The sequence below is a fragment of the Mya arenaria genome, chromosome 10, assembly GCF_026914265.1.
Source record: "Mya arenaria isolate MELC-2E11 chromosome 10, ASM2691426v1".
Classification (NCBI taxonomy): Eukaryota; Metazoa; Mollusca; class Bivalvia; order Myida; family Myidae; genus Mya; species Mya arenaria.
The window spans coordinates 63,173,313-63,193,571 of NC_069131.1; the positions used below are offsets into that span (position 1 = coordinate 63,173,313).

Below are 20,259 nucleotides of genomic sequence, written 5' to 3' on the forward strand. Positions count from 1 at the left end.
AAATTCATCGGATATTATATATAAATGTCAATAGTCATAGTCAAATTAAAAAAAATAGTATGAATTAGCAGTTAAGCAACTTTGTAACAATATTTAAAGTTAGAAAGAACAGCATATATATATATATATGGGAAATATATTGATCATCGCTATAAGGACAATGTTTCATTTTCAAATTGCCAGAATCGTGTTTAAATCATTATACACATATGTGGCTTTTGAATTTGCAAAATTCTGTTGATTTTACAAAATAATAATACAATTATACATTTTGAAGTAAAACAAACTACGTATATGAGTCCCTTTCTTTTAGCAATTCAATACATAAATATTGATTCTTATTTACATATTTTCAAAATTCGCCTAATTGATTAAATCATGTAGTAAAAGCAAACTGAAACAAACATTTATCCGCCATATCATTGCAATATTAATATGTATATATTAAACTCTATACAAATAACCGCGACAACCCTTCATAATTGTTTAATGGATATTGCACGTTCAATCTAATTGTAATTGTATATAGTTATAACGCTATTGTATCTAGTCATTTCGCCACTCGTGCAATATAATCTTTGGTGAAATATAGTTCGATCTTACACTGAAACAAACAGCTATCCTCTATATTATTCCAATATTAAATGAATATATTGAAAGTTTCACAAGTAACCGCGACAAGTTCTCAAAAATATTTATATGGATATTGCAAGTTTCAATATTAGTAATTTTACATACTTATAACTATCTTGTCTCCAGTCATTAATGGAACGAAAGCAAAAGAGATGTCCATAATTCAAAATAGGCTTAGAATTACATGTAAAGGTGCAAGTAAGAACTGTTTGATACAAATTGGAAACACAATATTTTAAACACTTTTTTTTCTTGTGCTTTTACATACTTGTTTTTGTTAAAAACTTGTTTTTCATTGCTTTGCTTATTTAGGTTGCAGATTTTCTAAATTTATCACATATACCTTCTTGTATGATGTTTTATACTTGTATTATACTTTTGGATTGTCATGAAAATATGAACACATGTTATGTTAACTATTCATTCATGTTGCAATCCACTTGTACAACCAAGCATATAATCTCTTAAGATATATTATCAAAGTAATCTAGACCATGCTTTCAATCATTTGTTGTTTTTCTTCGCCTGTAAAACAAATATTTATTTTGAGTAGGATGTTGATGAAATTTGAATCAGATAATATTCATAAGAAGTTTTGATAAAGATTGTATACGAAATTATTAAGTCTAGTCAGAGTGCCGATATTGTGAATATGGTCACATGTAGGCTCTTCAAAGGTCATAAGTGTGATCTTATCGTTGATCAAACTCTGATACTAGGCCAGTAAGCACTCTGGTAAAAATTGAATCACAAATGCTTATCAAAATAGAGTTAGAATATGAAATTGTCATGCTGCTGTCTGCCGCGCTACGAAGGTGGCATAACAAGTTGTTGTTTTTTTCTTTTGGCAAATAGTGAATAAATCAGAATTTGAAGCCTATGCAGATACGAAATAGCAGAAATAATCTCGGAGGTTTATTTATCAATATTTACGTTACACGGAAGCAATGTTTACATACACTTCTTCAAATATCAGTTATCAGGGGTCAATGATATAGATGGTATTTTATTTTACGCGTGGTCATAAAAATGATTTATTCACGTGTGGCGCAGCCTGTAAGGAAAACATAATTTGTCAGCCATGAGTGCAACAAGATAATATCTTGCTCTGGAATCAACAAATATTCTTTTTATTTCATGCATTTCTCGCGCATACTGTTTTTTTCGGTTATTGACATTCTTGCACGATATCAGACCTGCAAATAGAAATAACTACTGCTTGGAGGTTATTTCAAAACGCGCGAGCAGTGGATAATGTGGAATACAATACTCTTACGCTCACTGAAATTTTATGTTTGCAAACATTTTTAAGATAAATTGTATTACATATTTCAATTTAAAAACATTCCACCAAATTAGCGGATTCATTCATTTCCTGGTGTGTCTGTCATGAACTTTGTTTCATTACAAGAAATGTTAATTTCTTTGTCATTGTTAGGCAGATATCAGAATGTTTAAATAAAAAAATGTATTCAGTATTGAAACAAACTTATTTTGTTTTTGCAGACACAAGCTCATTTAAAAAAAATGAATTTTCAATGCAAATTCGGCACATTTTGTAAACATGTGGTTCTCCTCAAACCATTGCGATATTGATCAAATGTTATCATTTCATCCAGCCAGAGTAAAATGATTAAGTTGTCATTTACCATTGTTTTCCTCTCTTTCGGTCATACGCATGGAATAAAACGTAAACTGAGTGAAGTGTTGTGAATGTGCAGTAAATTTGATATTCTTCTAGTCTATTGGTTATTGGCAATGCTTCGTATTCAAGATACCTACATTTTAAGAGCCACATTGGTCCTATAATACACCGCTTCCTATTTGATTCAATACGTCTATTTAACTGTCAATTGTTAACAATAGTTAAAACTGCGTGAACATTAATTCAGAGGATCGGCGGCTCCCGTAAGTTTGTGTAAGAGTGGTCGTAATATTTATGCATTACAAAATACATTCGAATACATTATTCCTCTTTTTATTTGTTTTCTACGTGTATTACGTGTTGAGTGCCGAATTTGGCCTTTAACCTAGGCAAATGATTGACAGTACGATATGGTTGTAAGTGGTGTGTCTCTTGTTCAGTTTCAGCCTTCGCATATTAGCTTTTTACAGGGATGCTATTTAAATGTTTGGCCTCTCGGTTTGCACCTCATCTGGTAATCTTAAAGTAAGATGCAACGACCTTTGGCTACCTTTAGCTGCACATAATAAAAACCATTTCAAATACAGGTATTTTATCATTTTCATAGCATAGAGAATGGTTTTTGATATGGTTAATTCATGATAAGTTCTTCGTTAAGCAACGTATTTCTTTCTGAGTGTCAGTGCAGGATCAAACGTTTACAAAAGAACACAGTGCTACAGAATATTAAATGGTTTACGAATTCAAATAGCTGATGTTTCGAAGAAACAAAATGAAAAGCCATCAACTCAAAATTGACACTGCATTAATTAGAAACGATGTTATTGAAAGGCCCCATCGCGCGCTTATTACTCTTTTTGATTGTTCTATTCTTGTGGAAATATCATCTTTGTGTGCGTATTTAGTTTACCGACTTTGAATATCTCACTAAACGACACAGCTTAAGCCAAACATTTTGCGAAATGTGTTTTCTGCCTCGCGGCTTTTGAAATATTTCGCTATTTCTTTGTCTTAATTATTCAGAAATTTATAAAACGAAGCTTCCCTTTCCCTACAACGAAAGTTCTCGACATTTGATAACGGAGCGTTTGGAAGAAATAAATTCCGGAATTATTTGAAAGCGGGGGACATGTCTGTTGCATTTCTAAGTGCAAACAATACAAAAATATTAAATAAATGTATTATTAACCTGGTTGGGTGGTATATATAACTCGCTAGCTTAACATATTCCTTCATTGTGTTTGATCATCAATAAACATGAAATTATTGAAAGCAGACATGAACACTTTACATTGCTAAAATGATCACGATGGAAACACTCACCCAAGACATGCTGACTGGAGTAAATGGTATCGACTGAACACATGTTTATTGCTTCATATCTTTAACGAACACTTAAATCGTTTATTTACGTACCTTAATGTTCGAATGAATGAATGAAATCAATATTCTGACAGACGTCACAATGTTGAAATATTTGAACCACCCACATGTTGTGTGCAAATAAAAAACATGTACAGGGGCAGGTTTTGGGCTATTTTTTAGTATGATTAAATCTCACTTTTACAGATGTTCAATACTTTAAGGTCAAAAAGTAGTTGTGTTCAATGGTCGAAAAATCTACACCGGTAATTCTTGGATGAAAATTTATGGAATAGTGGACAACGTTTAACTGGTACAGAAACGTACTGTCAAATTTAAACATTATATCATAAATATAGTTTACGTTGTAAATTAACATTCCAAATGTCTACATCATGACTTTGTACAAGCAATGCAAAGTTATTAACGAGCAAGCAGTGTCAATTGTTGAACACAGTCAACTTGTTTTACAGAAGGTTCTAGGGCGTTCAATATAACAATGTTGATTTATTTCTATTAAAATCCATTTTGACAGTTTCCTAGGTTTGTATCTTTGACAAGTTTTTTCATTAGGTACTGTATTGTATTCTTTCGTCTGCAGATAGAGTTGGGATCCCTAATCTTTGAAATACATGGGGTTCACCTATTAATATTAGTATGTGTTATATCATTTAGTTCTTCAAGTATCTGATAATATTTACCTTTTAGGTTTTTACTTTGTTTTGGAGTGTTGTAATAAGAGAGAGGTTGTGCACGCCAACTAGTTAAAAAAACCGGGAAACTTACATTTTACTGAACGTTCTAAGGCGGTACCAGACAATCTTTGATAAACACTCCTTGTTTTTCATATAGTATACATGCACTGTGTTGTTTGTTGAGTGTTTTGCTGTCGTTCCATGTGTCTTGTTTGTGATTTTTTGTTTTTGTGTTCTATGACTTTGGCGTTTACCCTGCGCCATTAAACGGGGTTTATGTTTAAACTTTTGGCTACTGAGCTTGTTTCTGTAGTTTTCCACATAAGTATTGTGTTAATCCATATTCCACAGCTTATGAAATAAAATCACTATCAAAGTGTAGCATTACTTTTCCAATATAAATCATTATTTTGTGTGGCAAAATCAATGCGTTTAATAGTGAGATTTTTTTCTGAACAATTAAAAAATATTTTACGTTACAAAGTAATGCGAACTTGGTTATTGCATTACATCAAAAACTATTTTTTCATATTCATTGCCAATATTCTGCAAGAGTCATTCCTCTGAATAAATTAAAAGATCCAAAGTTTGCAGTATCGAATTAATTGACATATATGATAAACGCATCTTTGGCGCTTTAATATGATTCCTGTTCAGTCGTTGCTCTGGTACAAAATTGGAGGTAAAACGTACAAATATTATGATTGATATTTGTAATGTTTTATGTGCAATGTTTAATAAGTAGTTTGATAATGGTTATTTCCCAGACAAATAGTCCGAAGGATTTATTTTACCACTACATAAGAAAGGGGCTGTAAATAAACCAAGTAATTATAGGGGTATAACCTAGTTAAGCTCTGTTGGAAAAATGTTTACAAAAATACTAGACTTAGTGAATTGACTGAAGATAAGCATGTGTATATTGAGGCCCAGTATGGGCACTATTGATAATATATTTGTATTACATAGTATAATCACATGTTAACTTGATAGCAATAATAAATTATATGCAGCATTTGTTGACTTTTCCAAAGCAATTGATTATGTTGTAAAAGATTTACAAAATCTGGTGTTAGGGGAAAGATGTCAAATATTATACGTTCTATGTATATAAATGTTAAGTCAAAAATAAAATATAACAATGAATTTAGTAATGATTTTCCATGCTTATTAAGGGTATGTCAAGGAGAATCTCTATCTCCGTTTTTTGTTCTTAAATTATCTTAATGACATAGAAGAGTATTTATGTACTAATAGCTATCAAGGTATTGATTTTGATGTGTTTAAAATAGTTATATTACAGTATGCTGATGATAGTTTTGTTATCTGATACAGAGTCATGTTTACAAGAAGGTTTGTTATTATTAGAAAATGATTGTAAACGATGGAAATCAAGTATGAATACAGAGAAAAAACGAAGGTTATGGTGTTTAGAAAAGGAGGAAGATAAAGTAGAAATGTAAAAATTATGTATAAGGGTAGAGAATTAGACAATGTGGATAAATTTACTTACCTTGGAATAGTTTTCACACCTGGAGATTCTTTTTTTTTTAAAATTGATGCTTTGTCAGGACAAGAATTGAAGGCGGTTTTTAGGCTTAAAAGTTGTTTATCTAATTATCCTTGCATTTCAATTAAACATATAATGGATCTTTTCGATAAACTAATTTATCCAATCTTTAGTTACGGATCTGAAATATGTGGTCTCAGTAACAGTCCTTCATTGAACGAATACACTTACATTTTTGTAATGAGTTAGATTACAGCCCCAAAATAATTATGTTTATGGTGAACTTGGAAGAACCTCATTATTATATAAAAGGTCAGTTAATGTCATCCGATATTGGTTAAAAATTGTAAGAATGGATATTGTTAAATGTGTTAAACTTATGTATGATAAACTTTGTATGCACTTTAAGGACAACTTACATATTTGTTTATAATTTGGCAGTCCGAGCTCAGAGAGTCTAGTAGAGCCCGAACTTACATACATGTATCGTTATTTGATTATTACAACCCTACTTGTGTAATGTAAATATAACAAAATATAGATATGCATTGTCTATGTTAATAATTTCAAGTCATATGTTGAGCATATAGACAGGTAGATGGCATAAGTCTGTCGCAAAACCGTATAATTAAAGAAAACGCCTATTTTGTTACACTCTTGAGGACGAATACCTCTTTTTAATTGAATGTCAATTGTATGCTGAACTACGAGAAATATATATCAAACCATACTACTTTTAAAGATGGAATATGTTCAAGTTTATTGAGTTGATGACCTCTTAAAAATCTGTTGTTAATAGAAATATTGATATGTATATGAATAAAGCGTTTGAATTACGAAAATAAATTCATATGTATTATGAGTAGAAAACATATCATCTTTTCGCTGTTAATGCATCATGTCTTACGACCTATGACTTATCTGTATAACATTGTACCTTTTATAATGTGTATACTCATGGACATATTGTCTAAAGTATTATGAAAAAAACTTATAAACTTTGAAACATTATGTACACTTAACCTACGAAATTTTTGAGCACATTGTTCACGACTTACAAAATGGACTCGTTACTTATATACAATATTATATTTAGTTAAAATAATCAACAAGGGACAAGCAAGTGTAATATGTATTCCCATCAGACAGCATTTTCTTTATCGCTTGCATTTAACCCAGCATGTGTATAGGAAATGCTGCGTCTAGACAGTGATGAAGCTAAACATTTACTAAAAGCTATGTATAACTTTCTTGATATATTGCCGCCGTTTTTAATCGCAACAACCATGAAAAGTATGTGTATGTGTTTTACTACGACATTGCGGTCAAGGATAGCCCTTCAAAGTGCAAACACTTATTTCCAACGGGTCTTTTGCTGAAGGAACAACATTCGGAAGAGACGATGGTGGGATGCAAGGATGTACAATACCCAAGTTTTTTCGAAAAGACCCCTTGATTCTTTTACGTTTTCGATGTAAAGTACAAATACAGGGCGTAAACTTTCCGGGTTTAAACCAGACTGGGTGCACCACCTTTCCAAGAACTTTCTTTAAATGCCGAACGCCAGGCAAAGGAGCTGCTTCGACAGTCTTTTAACTTTTAATCTTTTAACGTCTTTCAGTATGGCGCGGCCAGGGACCGAACCCACGGCCCCGCTCCGTTTGCCGGCGCCCTAACCACTAGGCTTCGAAAACGGTCTACTTTATAGTTTATAAAAGTCGACCATACGTACGAAACAGGACGTTATATCATTTCCATTGAAGTTCTATTAAAAAAAAAACACAATCGTAGAAATAACGTCCGCGACGTCAGTGTTGTGAACATAGTGTTTTGTGGCGTAGGCAATACAAATACTATTCTAAAGGAAAATTCAGGAAGATATTTACCATTAACAAATAGTTAATCACTAACAGACTGGTGTTAGCGCTAACAGTTTGTGTGTGTTTTACTTAAAAACAGATTGTGTTATTTTTTATTAATGTTTCGGCTACTAGGTCTGGTTCGGCAACTTTTCATTTGTTTCATTTGATTTTAAAATTTCATTCGTATCAATAATACATATGTATTATAAAATTGCCATGTTCAACCTAAAATGCAATTTAGTTTTGCTAATTTATTATTGTCATTTCAGCTATGTTCATTTAGTTTTGTTATCAATGCATATTTGAATAGGTTAATACAAATTCTAAAAGTCCTGGTGCTGTTAGATTTTCACTAAAACATGTTTCATATTTGGTTCGCTCTTTCTGAAATATGAGTTTTATTATCACGGCAGTTAAACATACACAAACGCACGCTTTATATATAATTATACCAATACCAAGATATTTTACCAGTTTCATCAAAATCTTTATTAACTATTAAGGTTATAAACATTATATTATTATCATATTGGTATGCTGAATACAGTTGTTGTCTTATGATTTGTCCATTTGTTTAAGAACTTAATTGATTTTATTTATTTTTCTTAATTTCGATCATGGGCCATTTGCTCGTAATTAAATATGAATATACAAGCGGAAGTATTCCCTATAATGGGTATACAACAGAGAAAATATTTCAAAGTTGATGTACTTAGAAAAGTATATTGAATCATACAGATACAGTTGTTAACATTGTGATATAGATAAACCTATTTATAAATAATTAAATATGCTTCGCCATACATGTATACATAAGTTATTGTATTATGTATGTAATAATTTGATCAAGATTCATATCAACCTATTTCAAATATGTAGTGTGTTGTATGTTGCTTTCGAATAAACTTTCTTCTATGTGATACAGGATATATGACTTCATGTCTGCCAGTCAACTACTTTTGGAACAATATAGTATTCATAATTTAGCATCTCTTTACAACTCTTTAGAATTTAACTAGTTCTATTGGTGTCAGAGTATGTAACTCTCAATATAATCTGATTTGATCTAAAAGAGTGTCGTCTTGTTTAACCCTGTTGTGTCTGCTTCCTTTTAAATTGTTTATTATTTGCGACAACAGGGACACAGTGGCCATACGCATTACATAATCAGAAAAGCGTCTAACGAAACTTACACCAGCAAAGTGCCTTGTGGCGATGCGCCCTGTACCATTACCGAAATAAAACGTTTGAATGTACAGTTGACTTCTTGTCCAAATCTGAAACGTATTCTTATATAAAAGTTTGCGAGATTTGTTAAGAATGTACAAGGAAAAGGTTTCAATCCAATCATTCATTATGAGAACGGCTGTAAGAATATAGTTAACTAGGCACGTATAGACAATTATAAATATAATATACAGACCAGGAAAACTGAATTGCATTGAGCGCACCAAGTGAGTAACACTTATATGTGACGTAGTTTGTCTTTTAAGCAGGCAATAATTAACGAAAGACTCGATTACTTGTTCATGTTTGTGCAGCGAGCTCAGTTGTATTGTTAATGCCACTGGCAGACCTGTAGGACGACAGTAGGATAAGTTTCTTGCCTTGTCATCATTGTCCATGTACGCTTTGAGTCATAATTTATATTACGATTACTGACATAAATTTTTGAAATAAATTATTTTACATCTTTGGTCACCCTTGGCAAAATATCTCGGCGAATAGACATATCGCACTATTCAGTCTAGAATTGTTGCCCATAAAATGCCACTAAATGACCAAATTAACTTTTCTGCTCTTTAACTTGTGCATTTTCCATCAAGACCATGTCAAATTTTGTCGTCATTTTTCTAGTCATTATCATCCAACTGCTTTTAACACATAACCTTTTTTGTTCGTTTTGGCGATAACATGGATATAAACAGTATTGCTTTAAACTATCGTTTCCCCTCAAGGGTCCTATATCAACGTTCCACGTGCCACGCTAATCAAATTGTATTGACAGTGTCCAATTGATATACAGTCCCCAAAACAGGTTAAATTCGGTAAACAGACATTTTCTTCGCCGAGTATGTCGTTTAATGCCTTCAAACTAACACTCAGATGTTTTATTGCCGATGTTTAATTTTTTTACGACACATTCTTGATTTCATCTTATTAAGATATATACATTTGGTTTATAATAAACACATATATTATCCTCCAGTGGAATCTTATTTTTCATTGTCTAAAGGAGACCAGGACATTTATAATAATTACTCCAAATCTGTATGACAGCATTGTCATATACGAGACGATATTCGAAGAAATATGAACGGTTATCCTGACAAAATTCATTCTTACAGTATTATTACTTTTAAGGGTTATCTTCAAAGCGAAATCAATATACTAGAAACATAATTAAAACAATAAAACAAATATTTGGTTCATAATTTTACGTATTAATTTTGTTGATGTAACCACTATCGCACACGTAGTTGCCTACTTTTTTATATGCTATAAAAAAGGACAAATCGACGGTCGCAAGAAATGGTTCCGCTCTTGAATCGAAACAGCCGTAGCCGTAGCCTTATCTGAGACTTGTTTTGGAGTGGAAACTGGTGTATGCGGAACTAGAAAACTCTCTATGTGAAAGGACTATACACTCTCAGAGTAATTATTGAAAAGGTGTAAATCAAACGAACATGACACAGTACATGAGGTCACATTTATTTGCACATTCAAACAACCTACACTTGATTTCAAATTAGTACGTGAGTTTGCTATTGTGCTTCGTGAAGCAATGAGAGTGGCAGTTTTCTGATATAAACTGCAAAGCGATGTATTTTAGTGTTAATGGCGAGGGAAACAAATGTTGAATTTGCCGCACCACCTGTCTGCAGCACGGACACATACATATATCTATAGGCTGTACATTATATATCTAAAATGATATGTGGGTTAGGTCAGAAATAAGAAATAATAATCTTTGTTCAATCTGATTTTTGAGTGAACTAAAACTGGTAATCTCGGGTTAGTTAACCATTATCCGGAATATGAACTGCACGTTTTACCTTTGCTTAAAGGCCTAGTTTAAGGAATGTTTGGCATGTTAATCCCCTGTTGTGTATCTCCTGCCCTGGTGTCACAGTAGGGGCCAATATCTTGTGTATTTATTAGCTCTGTGCCATTTAGGATCCATTTTTATAATAAAACACCCAAAACCACACAGCAGGAAACTCAGATTTGAGATCTGATACGACAATTAGGCAATAAGGATAAGATCAAATAACAGAGGTTGTGTACAAGTACACGGTTTCGGGGATGGGGGCTGGGGGGATCACTGTTAGAAGGCTTGAACTAGGCCTTTAAATGGGGATGCTAAGAAGCCATCATTACAGTTATTTCTTCTGCGAATTGCGTTCACCGAAAGAAGCATAAGTTTGTACAAACTAGTATTACAGTTTGAGAGATTGGACATGTGCTACCCATTAAGCTTGTTCTGAATTTAAATATGGCAGTATATATTATGCTGCCATCTGACAGGGAGGCCGATATACTCTGATTTTTAGGTGGTAAATATCATGTGAAGCAGTCACTTGGCTAGTTGTGGGAGTACATGTGTTTAGATACTTGCAACATTTCTCTCATTTTTTCAAAGCCTATAAAATACCTTTGTTCACTGAACGCCAATCTTGTTTGCCTCCTTGACAGAATATATTGATACACTGATATAAAAATAGGACATAAACAGTACCAATAAATGAAATGAAATGAAACTTAGATATACTTCATATTGGTTTTGAAAAAGCATATACACATTTAACGCATTTACAGTTATAATCTAAAAAATTGTAGTTAATATTTATGATAGTAACATATGCAAATAACAACATGAAAAACACTTACATAAAATTGATATCGCTGGGCACAACACATTAAATCTAAATGACTGATAAATCACACTGCTTACGACACATGCATCTTTCGAAGTCCATTTGTTTTCAATTCAAAAAATTACTTGGTATATCTACCACGTTAGTCCAATTACTTTAGATATAACATCGGGATTTGTATAAATTTGTTATGTACTTATCGTGCGACTTTCACGTGCAAAATAAAGGCACTATAAATGGGTAAACCATTACGCGATATTCTTGACCCAGCTGTGACAGCAACTAAACATTCTTATAATCAAGTAAAGTGACGCACTCTCACTCGTATTGACAACTTTAAGCAATATTTTTAGAAAATAATTTTTTCGCCGATTGCGGAACCAGATAGTGTTTAGTCCCTTTAAATATGACATATTTCTATGTCTAAGTCACTTTTGAGGCTGTTTGACAGGCACGTTCGATGAAAGGAAATGTCTGAAGGCCGAACATACCAAAATATTTAAATTTGCATAGTGTATAGTATATATCTTAATTGCTTATTTGCGAAGCCCTTCTAGAATTCAGACGTATATGTTGTGAGTCAAATTCGTCGTTTGTACTAAATGAAAGGAAAACAAAGCAATGATTATAATGATGATAATAAACATGTCAGAATCAGTTATTGAGAGCTAAGTCTCAAACTCTTCTCGATATCAAATTGAGCAAAGTGTTAAGATCACACGCGCAAAAAAATAGTTTAAAAATATGGTTTGTCTTTCACTGAAGCATCCGTGTCATTTTCAATAGGTTGAACTTGGGTAACATATATGGCCTCCCCCTCCTGGGGATTCTCTAGTGCTGACAATATTGAGAGACTGCATAGAAAGTTTTTAAAGCAAAAGTTAGGTGTTAAAATGGCAACCAATAATAATGGACTGTATGGTGAAACTGGAAGGTTACCATTGATAATCAGCAGAAAGATACGCATTATTAAATATTGGTTTAAGCTTATAAGTTGCTATGATAACAATTGTATTTTGTATGCTATATATGTTAATATGTTACGAAAATGTGATAATAACGAAAGTAATTGGCTTTCAAATATTAAAGAAATGCTTCGGCAAACTGGTTTTAATGATGTGTGGTTATTTAGGGACTCGGTAATAAATGTTAAATGCTTTATTGCTCAATTTAGATTAAGGCTTAAAGACATTTATACTATCCAATGGAGGGAAACAGTGAACACGTCAAGCGGATTATCGTTATATCGTGAAATAAAGACTGTCTTTGAAATAAGTGATTATTTAGCAGTGTTAGACAACTTTAAGCACAGACAGTCAAGCTATTTCAAAAATGAGATTGAGCTCACATAAGCTTAATATTGAAAGGGGCAGATACACACGAATACCAAGGCAAAATAGAAAATTTGAACTATGTAACAGGAACGATATTGATGATGAATATCATTTTATGATTGTATGTGATGTATATAGTGACTTAAGGAGAGATTATATCCCTCCGTATTATACAAACAGGCCTAGCATGTTCAAATTTGTTAAACTACTAAATGTAAAGAGTAAACAGCTCCTGCATAAGATAGCTGTATATATTATTAAAGCCTCTAAATTAAGAGATAATATTATTAATATTGTGCAATAGAATATTGTATCATTTTCTTCTCTCGTGTAATTATATGAGCTGAAATGCATGTTTTGGTAATGGTATTGTATGCCATTCTTTGTGTATGTGTACATTTGTGATCTATTAACATGTAAATGATGATAAGCTGTATATGCCTAATTCTTAATAAAATTATGTTATGTTATGTTATATTATGTCGATGTTATATTTCAAATTTTAAGGTTTAGTGAAGTCTCTATATAATTAAGCAAGTATTAAATATCAGCTGTAAGTAAGGTTATGGTTGCATGTTTGTAACACTTACCATGATTATTAGTGGCGTACATCAGTACTGTCGCGTATGCAAGGACACGTTGTTTCATAGATATATACGTAGTGTGTTGTAATTTTGCCAAAATTATTATTTTTATCAATGTTATGTATTTTTTTTTATCTTTAACACAAGCCACTCTAGTAGATAAAATGTTGTTTTTCATTACAATGTGGCCGTTGTGATTTTATCTTAGCGCTAATATCGTTAATGTCATGCGTTTAAGAATGTCAGTAAGATTTTACAGTTGTAACGCTTGCGTAGTCAGATTAACCGTATCCATATAGACATATATGTTTTGCAGATAGCACACAACTACGCACAAACGTAAACAAAAATATTAAGTATATTGGACCTTCGGTGCTATATCGCCTGATTGAGTACATTTAAATAAAATTTAGTGAACAATTATTGGACAACTATAAATGAATCTTCCATTTTAGCGGTATGAAATGGCATACGTTTATAATACGACACATATAAACAGGCACCTAATTGTACGTCGCTCATCTGGCATGTTGTGGCAATCACTTTCAAGCAAACTCGTTTCACTTGAGTTTACTTTCATCACAACTAAGATACACTGTTTTGTGTTAACTTTGATTAGTGAACTGTCAATTGTTTTGCAGGCCATCAAAATGCGGTTTATAATTGTGTGTTTTTTCGTGTAAACAACCTAATATTTTAAAAACTGTTTGACTTTAAATGTAGAAAGACATAGCATCATTAGCTGCATTAAAACTATATTTTCTTATGTTGTAGGGTGTTTATAAAACTACTTAAATATAGTAAGAAAACAAAAATCTTACTCGCAGCTTGGCAGGCAATTGTCAAAACTTGCTGGCGTTTTTAAAACGAATTGAGCAAGCGTTTCGCGAACACAATTATGATGTGCATCCGTATAGCAAGGTATATCCATCAACTTCTCTGGTGGGATAGAAGCATTGAGCATACCGATTTCATAAAAATGATGCAAACAGCCACATACTTCTAGAACGTGAATCTCTTGGAAATCTGTCAGACATTCCTGTAATAAATTAATGAATTATCACTGAATGGATTCATGTTCAACTTGAACGGTTTAAGGTACTAAAAATGAAACCATAAAGCCACATCATTCCAGATATTGCAACACTTGATAACGCCGCAAACACTCATGCCACAATGTATTTATCACTAATTGTTCGTTACTTCCATTAGTTCAATGCACAGTATATAGCAATGTCCATATCATCAACTTACTTATCAAGGTTAAACATTAGATAACAGTATAACGGCGAACATTCACAGCAAAGCGGTCATTAAAGCAAAACCGGCTATACTAGATGGTGACAAATGCGCCAGATAGGGCTTTGTCTGCAGGATGGCAATTATCATATAATATGATGGTATTTTGAAATTAAAGTTTGACAAAAGTCATATATTTACCATTATGCTTTATCAACTATGATTGAGTAGAAGGTCAAATCGGTCTTTGCAACATGACCACATAATGTGATCTTTCAGACATAGCTTTGAACGGGACACTGCCATTCTTTCTTTTCAAGTTTGTGAACTTTGATTGAATTCCAATGTATAGATCCAAAGTGTGATTAATTACTTGACTATAAAACGTTATTGCTAAGGCGTAAACTATTGCTCTTAAGTCGATATGTGAAATTTGTTTTCATCCGAGTGTGAACTTGACATTTTATAAAGGATTTAAGTTTAAGTGTTCAACATATTGACATATTGACGTCACGTTTAGTTTTATATAAATGAAGCGAATACATCTGTGCGACTTCGTTTATGATACACATGGCTTCCATGGAAGACATAAACTGGTATTCATTGAAACTTGTCTAAAACGTCATACTTTCCATGGTGCATGAAACACACTATACATCTCATGATCAGTAAATATCACTATTACAATGCCATAGCCAGCTTATGCAATAATGCTTTTACTTTGCCACATTTACCTCATATGATACTTCTGCAGAAGCGTTGCATCTTAGTCGTTCAACCTTTTTTCCAGGTACCCGGTGGGTGGACGTCTACAAAATCAAATGCGTGTATAGGTTGGTATAGTTAACGCATTAAATGTAAGTAAGATAGCGTAATGTATTGAGATAACACTTTAGCACAATGAATTTATCAATATGATAAACTACAAAAATAAGCTCAGACATAAACCTTGTTTAATTGCAAAAGGTAAACGTCAAATACACAATACACAAAAAGAAATTACAAACAAGAAACATGAAACAACAGCACAAAACACAAACAACACCGTGAATATTTAAAAACGTATTTAAAAATGCTTCCACGGACCGAACATAATTATTACTGATAACAAGATTGTAACCATATATTTGTATTAAATTGCTTAAACCGCACACATATCAAATGACTGCTGGTTCCTTAGAGATTTAGATCAACTATCGTCTCTTAAAGTAGAGTTTCTTAAACTAAACCCGGTATCCTTCATAAGAATTATTATTTAGTTATCCTTATCGAAAAAAACTAAAACCATTATATTGTATATTGTTGGACTAATTATTGGGTAGAAAGCGTGCATGTTTAACAAGAAATTCCAAAGGCCATTACATTCAATACATTATTATATATTTCTATATTACCAACAGTATCCGACTGGTTATCGATCGTATTATGAAATTGAATCTTCTCACTTCGAATAAATTTAAATACCACAACATAGCGGATTATCTGATTGTGGAGCGAATTAAAGTAAACACAAATTTTACAATCGAGAAAGGTCTGTTAGTCATCAACACATATAATAGGGACTCAACGGGTACACCGAAACATCGAAATTCCATTAACAAAAAAACAACATAACTTTGTTATACAACAATTGATTGATCTATATTGCCAAAACACAAGTTAAGAACAGGAACACTTATTATTTCTTTAAAAAACATATCAACACGTAACCCATCAATAGTCGGACTAGTCATGGTTGTAAAGGAACATTTAAGGTTAAACTTAATAATTTTATTCGAAAATATATGGTTAACACCCGTGCGGGATTGTTTTCGAAATACAAAGGCTAGTTGGTGAGAATTGTATATCCAGCACATTCTCAGCTTATGACATTTAAACTAATAATAGCTTTCTCAACGCAACGTTTGCCTCGAATCCAGTAGGCACAAATATCCCTTGATTTGTTTCGACATGATCATGGTATTTATGTGACGGTATGACTAACACACCAGTCGATGACGTCACAAACGGAATGGATTGTTCTTGATCAACATTCAGCAGAATTACGAGCCCTGAAAAATATTCAAAAACTGAATAATATTAAATAAAGCATTCCTTTGGAATACTACATCTGATAATTAATCAAATATAACCAAGCACTATTGCTGTTGTTTTACATATGATGTTTCCATTTCAGTGCCCTTAACCTTTTGCATCAAAACGGGATGGGCATGGCTTGGCATTGATGTTTATTATATTATCTTTATTCATGTCGAGTCAGGGTTTATTTTATAAAAAAGCATTATAAGAAAGGGTATAAACGTGAAATCACTAAACAGACTTTTTGCAGATTCTGGAATCAATCAAAAATGAATAAAAACATTAGTTTTTGGCTTTTGTTAAATAAAAATTCATATAATGAAGATTCATCCAAATGTTAGTTGCATAATAATTATAATAATCCATTACCGAAATAATACTGAAACTGCAACAAAATTATTTTGCTTACCATATTGCTGGCCTGCTGAGGCTACATTTCCACAGCCGGACTGTATTCTCGGGTCCGTACACATCTGGTATTCGGGGTCGAACTCGTAACAAAGGCCGTACTCATACGAGTGTTTAATAATCCAGGCATTCCTGTTAAAATATATCCAGTGTAAGCCATGAAATAAGAGTTCAACCCGTCGAGGATAACATATACCACACACAAAGAAACTGTGCATGATAATTCTTATGTTCTATTTCTTATTATTATATACATTGCCTTATATGTCATGTGAACAACTAGTAGATATACAAAACTGTATTTAAATCCCATTATACTCTAATACCAACATATGCTTTAAAATATTAATACACACAAAGTAATGTACTTCGAAACGTAAGTCACAGAGAACGTTTAATAGTCGAAACAAAATTGATATGACTTGTACATAAACGAACAACATGATTTTACATGTTAACTGATTCATGTAAATCATAGGACCAAACCAGCTCAATATTCTAAGAAATCGAAATATTGCGGAAGCATGTAATGACCAGTTTACAACGATTACATTTTTCCTAAAACGATATTCACCAACAAAAAAATATTCGTTAAGAGAATACTTCTAATGTAGCATTTTGATTAATAATGACTGGTAAATAATTGGAAGTAGTTGAGCATTTATCGCTTATCTCATGCGCAAATAAAACATTTATTTTATTCGTGGAATCCTTGTTTTGTGTCAAAGTTCTCCAGTTTTCAACCATCAACCATCCATCAGTGATTTGATGATAATTTTTCAAATAACTATTGCATCTTTGACAAGCCTTATCTAAAATTTCTCTTTCGATATTTTTGCCCAGTGTATACATGAAGTAAACTGATCACAACGTTTATACTTTTGGTCGTATACAGTGTGAGAGGGAATAATCTGACATATGATCATATTTTAATTGTTCTTAATTTTATCTCTTACTTAATTACCGCAACTGTCCTTTGATATAAACTACCAACTTACTCTTTGCAAGGTTTGCCGGCAAAATTGCAAATCAAAATGAACTCATTCATTTGTTGAGAGTACTCCATTAGAGTTTCAGAATCAAGTAGAGCCAGTTTTGTCTTTAACTTTTCGGCCGAGTAGAATAACACATCATTGTCTGAAAAATAAGTGTGTTTTTGTACAATTATAACTTTTTAAAACATGCCTTAAATTGTGACTAACGTACAAGGAATTATTTTATCAATACATGCTACATTTACAAAGGAAGTATTTTAGTTACAATGGCATTGCCGGAAGACAAATAACAGAATTGACAAATATCAATGTCAATTCCTAACAATTAAACATTTTGTTAATAAGAGAATATGTTTTTAAAGAGAAATGCTTACAAATCGAGCTAGTATTAGAACTATCAAATGCCGTGTAGTTATACTCATAAAACTTCTGAAAGAAAATGAAAAAAAAATAGTCAGACTTTCCTTATATATTTGAAATAGATAAATATCTTTTGACACAAGTTAAGGAGACAAAACACGATTTAAGGGCAATATCAGTCAAATGAAATTGATAAACTTATTCAAAATTATAGTTTTCAGAATTATATCTGAAGAATGAGTTTAGCATTTTATCAATTAAATATGAACAATAATAAATGTAACTGAATTCGTTGAAGAATTTGTACTTTCAGTTTCAGTTTTAATCATTGCTATTTTCGAACAGATGTGCACCGCTATAAACAACTTAAAGTCATTCTAATGACTGCTCATGCGGCAATCCTTTGAATGTTATCCTTAAATAATTAAAACCTAAATGATTGACCTGTTTAAAACAGTTATTCTTCCTTTAGGGCAAGATAATTTGAATGATTTCTCTTTAACAAAAATGTAATATATTGTTCCACGTCTTTCGATGTAAGATAGTGTTGATGAAACTCTTAATGAAATTGCAAAAACAACCAACTATGTGATGTCTTACAACTGTCATATTTTAAAAATGTTTTGTAGGTACATGATTGTTACTTGAAAGTTTTAATGATTGTATGGCAGTTTAAGTTTTTACTTCAAAAGCAATGAGTATACTGATTATGCAGGTGTATCAGACATAAAACCACAATACAAAATAACTTATTACATACTACGCGGATTCGTCCTTCCTCTGTTCCATTAAATATGTCATGATTGATTTCATATTTAGTGCTCGCTTTTTTAATAACTAGTTCAAGATGACTGTCGCCTGGAAAGCTGAAATACTGTACTGGGTCTGTGTTGCATATCGTGATGAGCGGGAATTTCGTTACTTTCGGCGTGTTTATTCAACTGAATAAAATGAAGATTTTTATTGATATTTATTGACTTTAACTTGAAACTCCATTCACTATTGTAAATATAGTCAAATAAAATAAAGGAGTATCGGAAACAAGCTTACAAGATCTGTGATTGTTTTAAACATGAAGAATTCCATTTTTCCGCAAACGATTTTTTTTTCAGAAAAGAGGACAAATTATCTTAGAAGGGTAAACACAAAGAGTAAATCGCTCAATATAGTAAGCACGTTTTTTCGGACTTGATTGTTTTTTGTGTAATATGGTCCTGATTAGTTTCATTCGTTGCGTCGAGACCTACTAGAAACCGCGCATATCAATTAGCTGACCAATATGGAACCAGAAGGATACTTCGGAACTCATGCTGCCAATAAAGACCATAAAAACGAAGAAGGAAATTCAAACAAGTGAACTTTTATTAGTAAAAAGAGTTATTTTTTTGTCATTATGCAGAGTTGGTTTGTTGAATTTTAATTTTACAACGATATTTCATTTAAACTGATGTTAGTTATCAACTTATACGTTTATATTAACAAATTCACTGGATAAACTAGAAAGTGAAGCTTTAAGTTTGAATTTTAAGGAGCGAAATGAATGCACCTTCACGCATCTAAATAATAAATAAATACTCCGTCAGCGTAGTATGTGAGTTCAATTTTTCTATCAACGTCGATGCCAAAGAAAGGAAATGACAAATGACAAATAAGGGTATTATTTGAATATATGAAA

At 32.2% G+C, this 20,259-nt stretch overlaps 2 protein-coding genes across 2 annotated transcripts in view; one reads left to right on the forward strand and one right to left on the reverse strand.

Annotated features, from left to right (window-relative positions):
- Positions 1-20,259, forward strand: part of LOC128206077 (melanocyte-stimulating hormone receptor-like) — a 138,072-nt gene that overhangs the window by 59,513 nt on the left and 58,300 nt on the right. The window lies entirely within an intron of this gene.
- LOC128204902 (amiloride-sensitive sodium channel subunit beta-like) lies at positions 16,615-19,670 on the reverse strand. Its single transcript, XM_052906305.1, has 5 exons — positions 19,635-19,670; positions 18,599-18,653; positions 18,228-18,366; positions 17,231-17,361; positions 16,615-16,793 (listed from the first exon to the last, which is right to left on the reverse strand). Exons 1-5 carry the CDS (start codon positions 19,668-19,670, stop codon positions 16,615-16,617), a joined length of 540 nt encoding a protein of 179 aa, XP_052762265.1.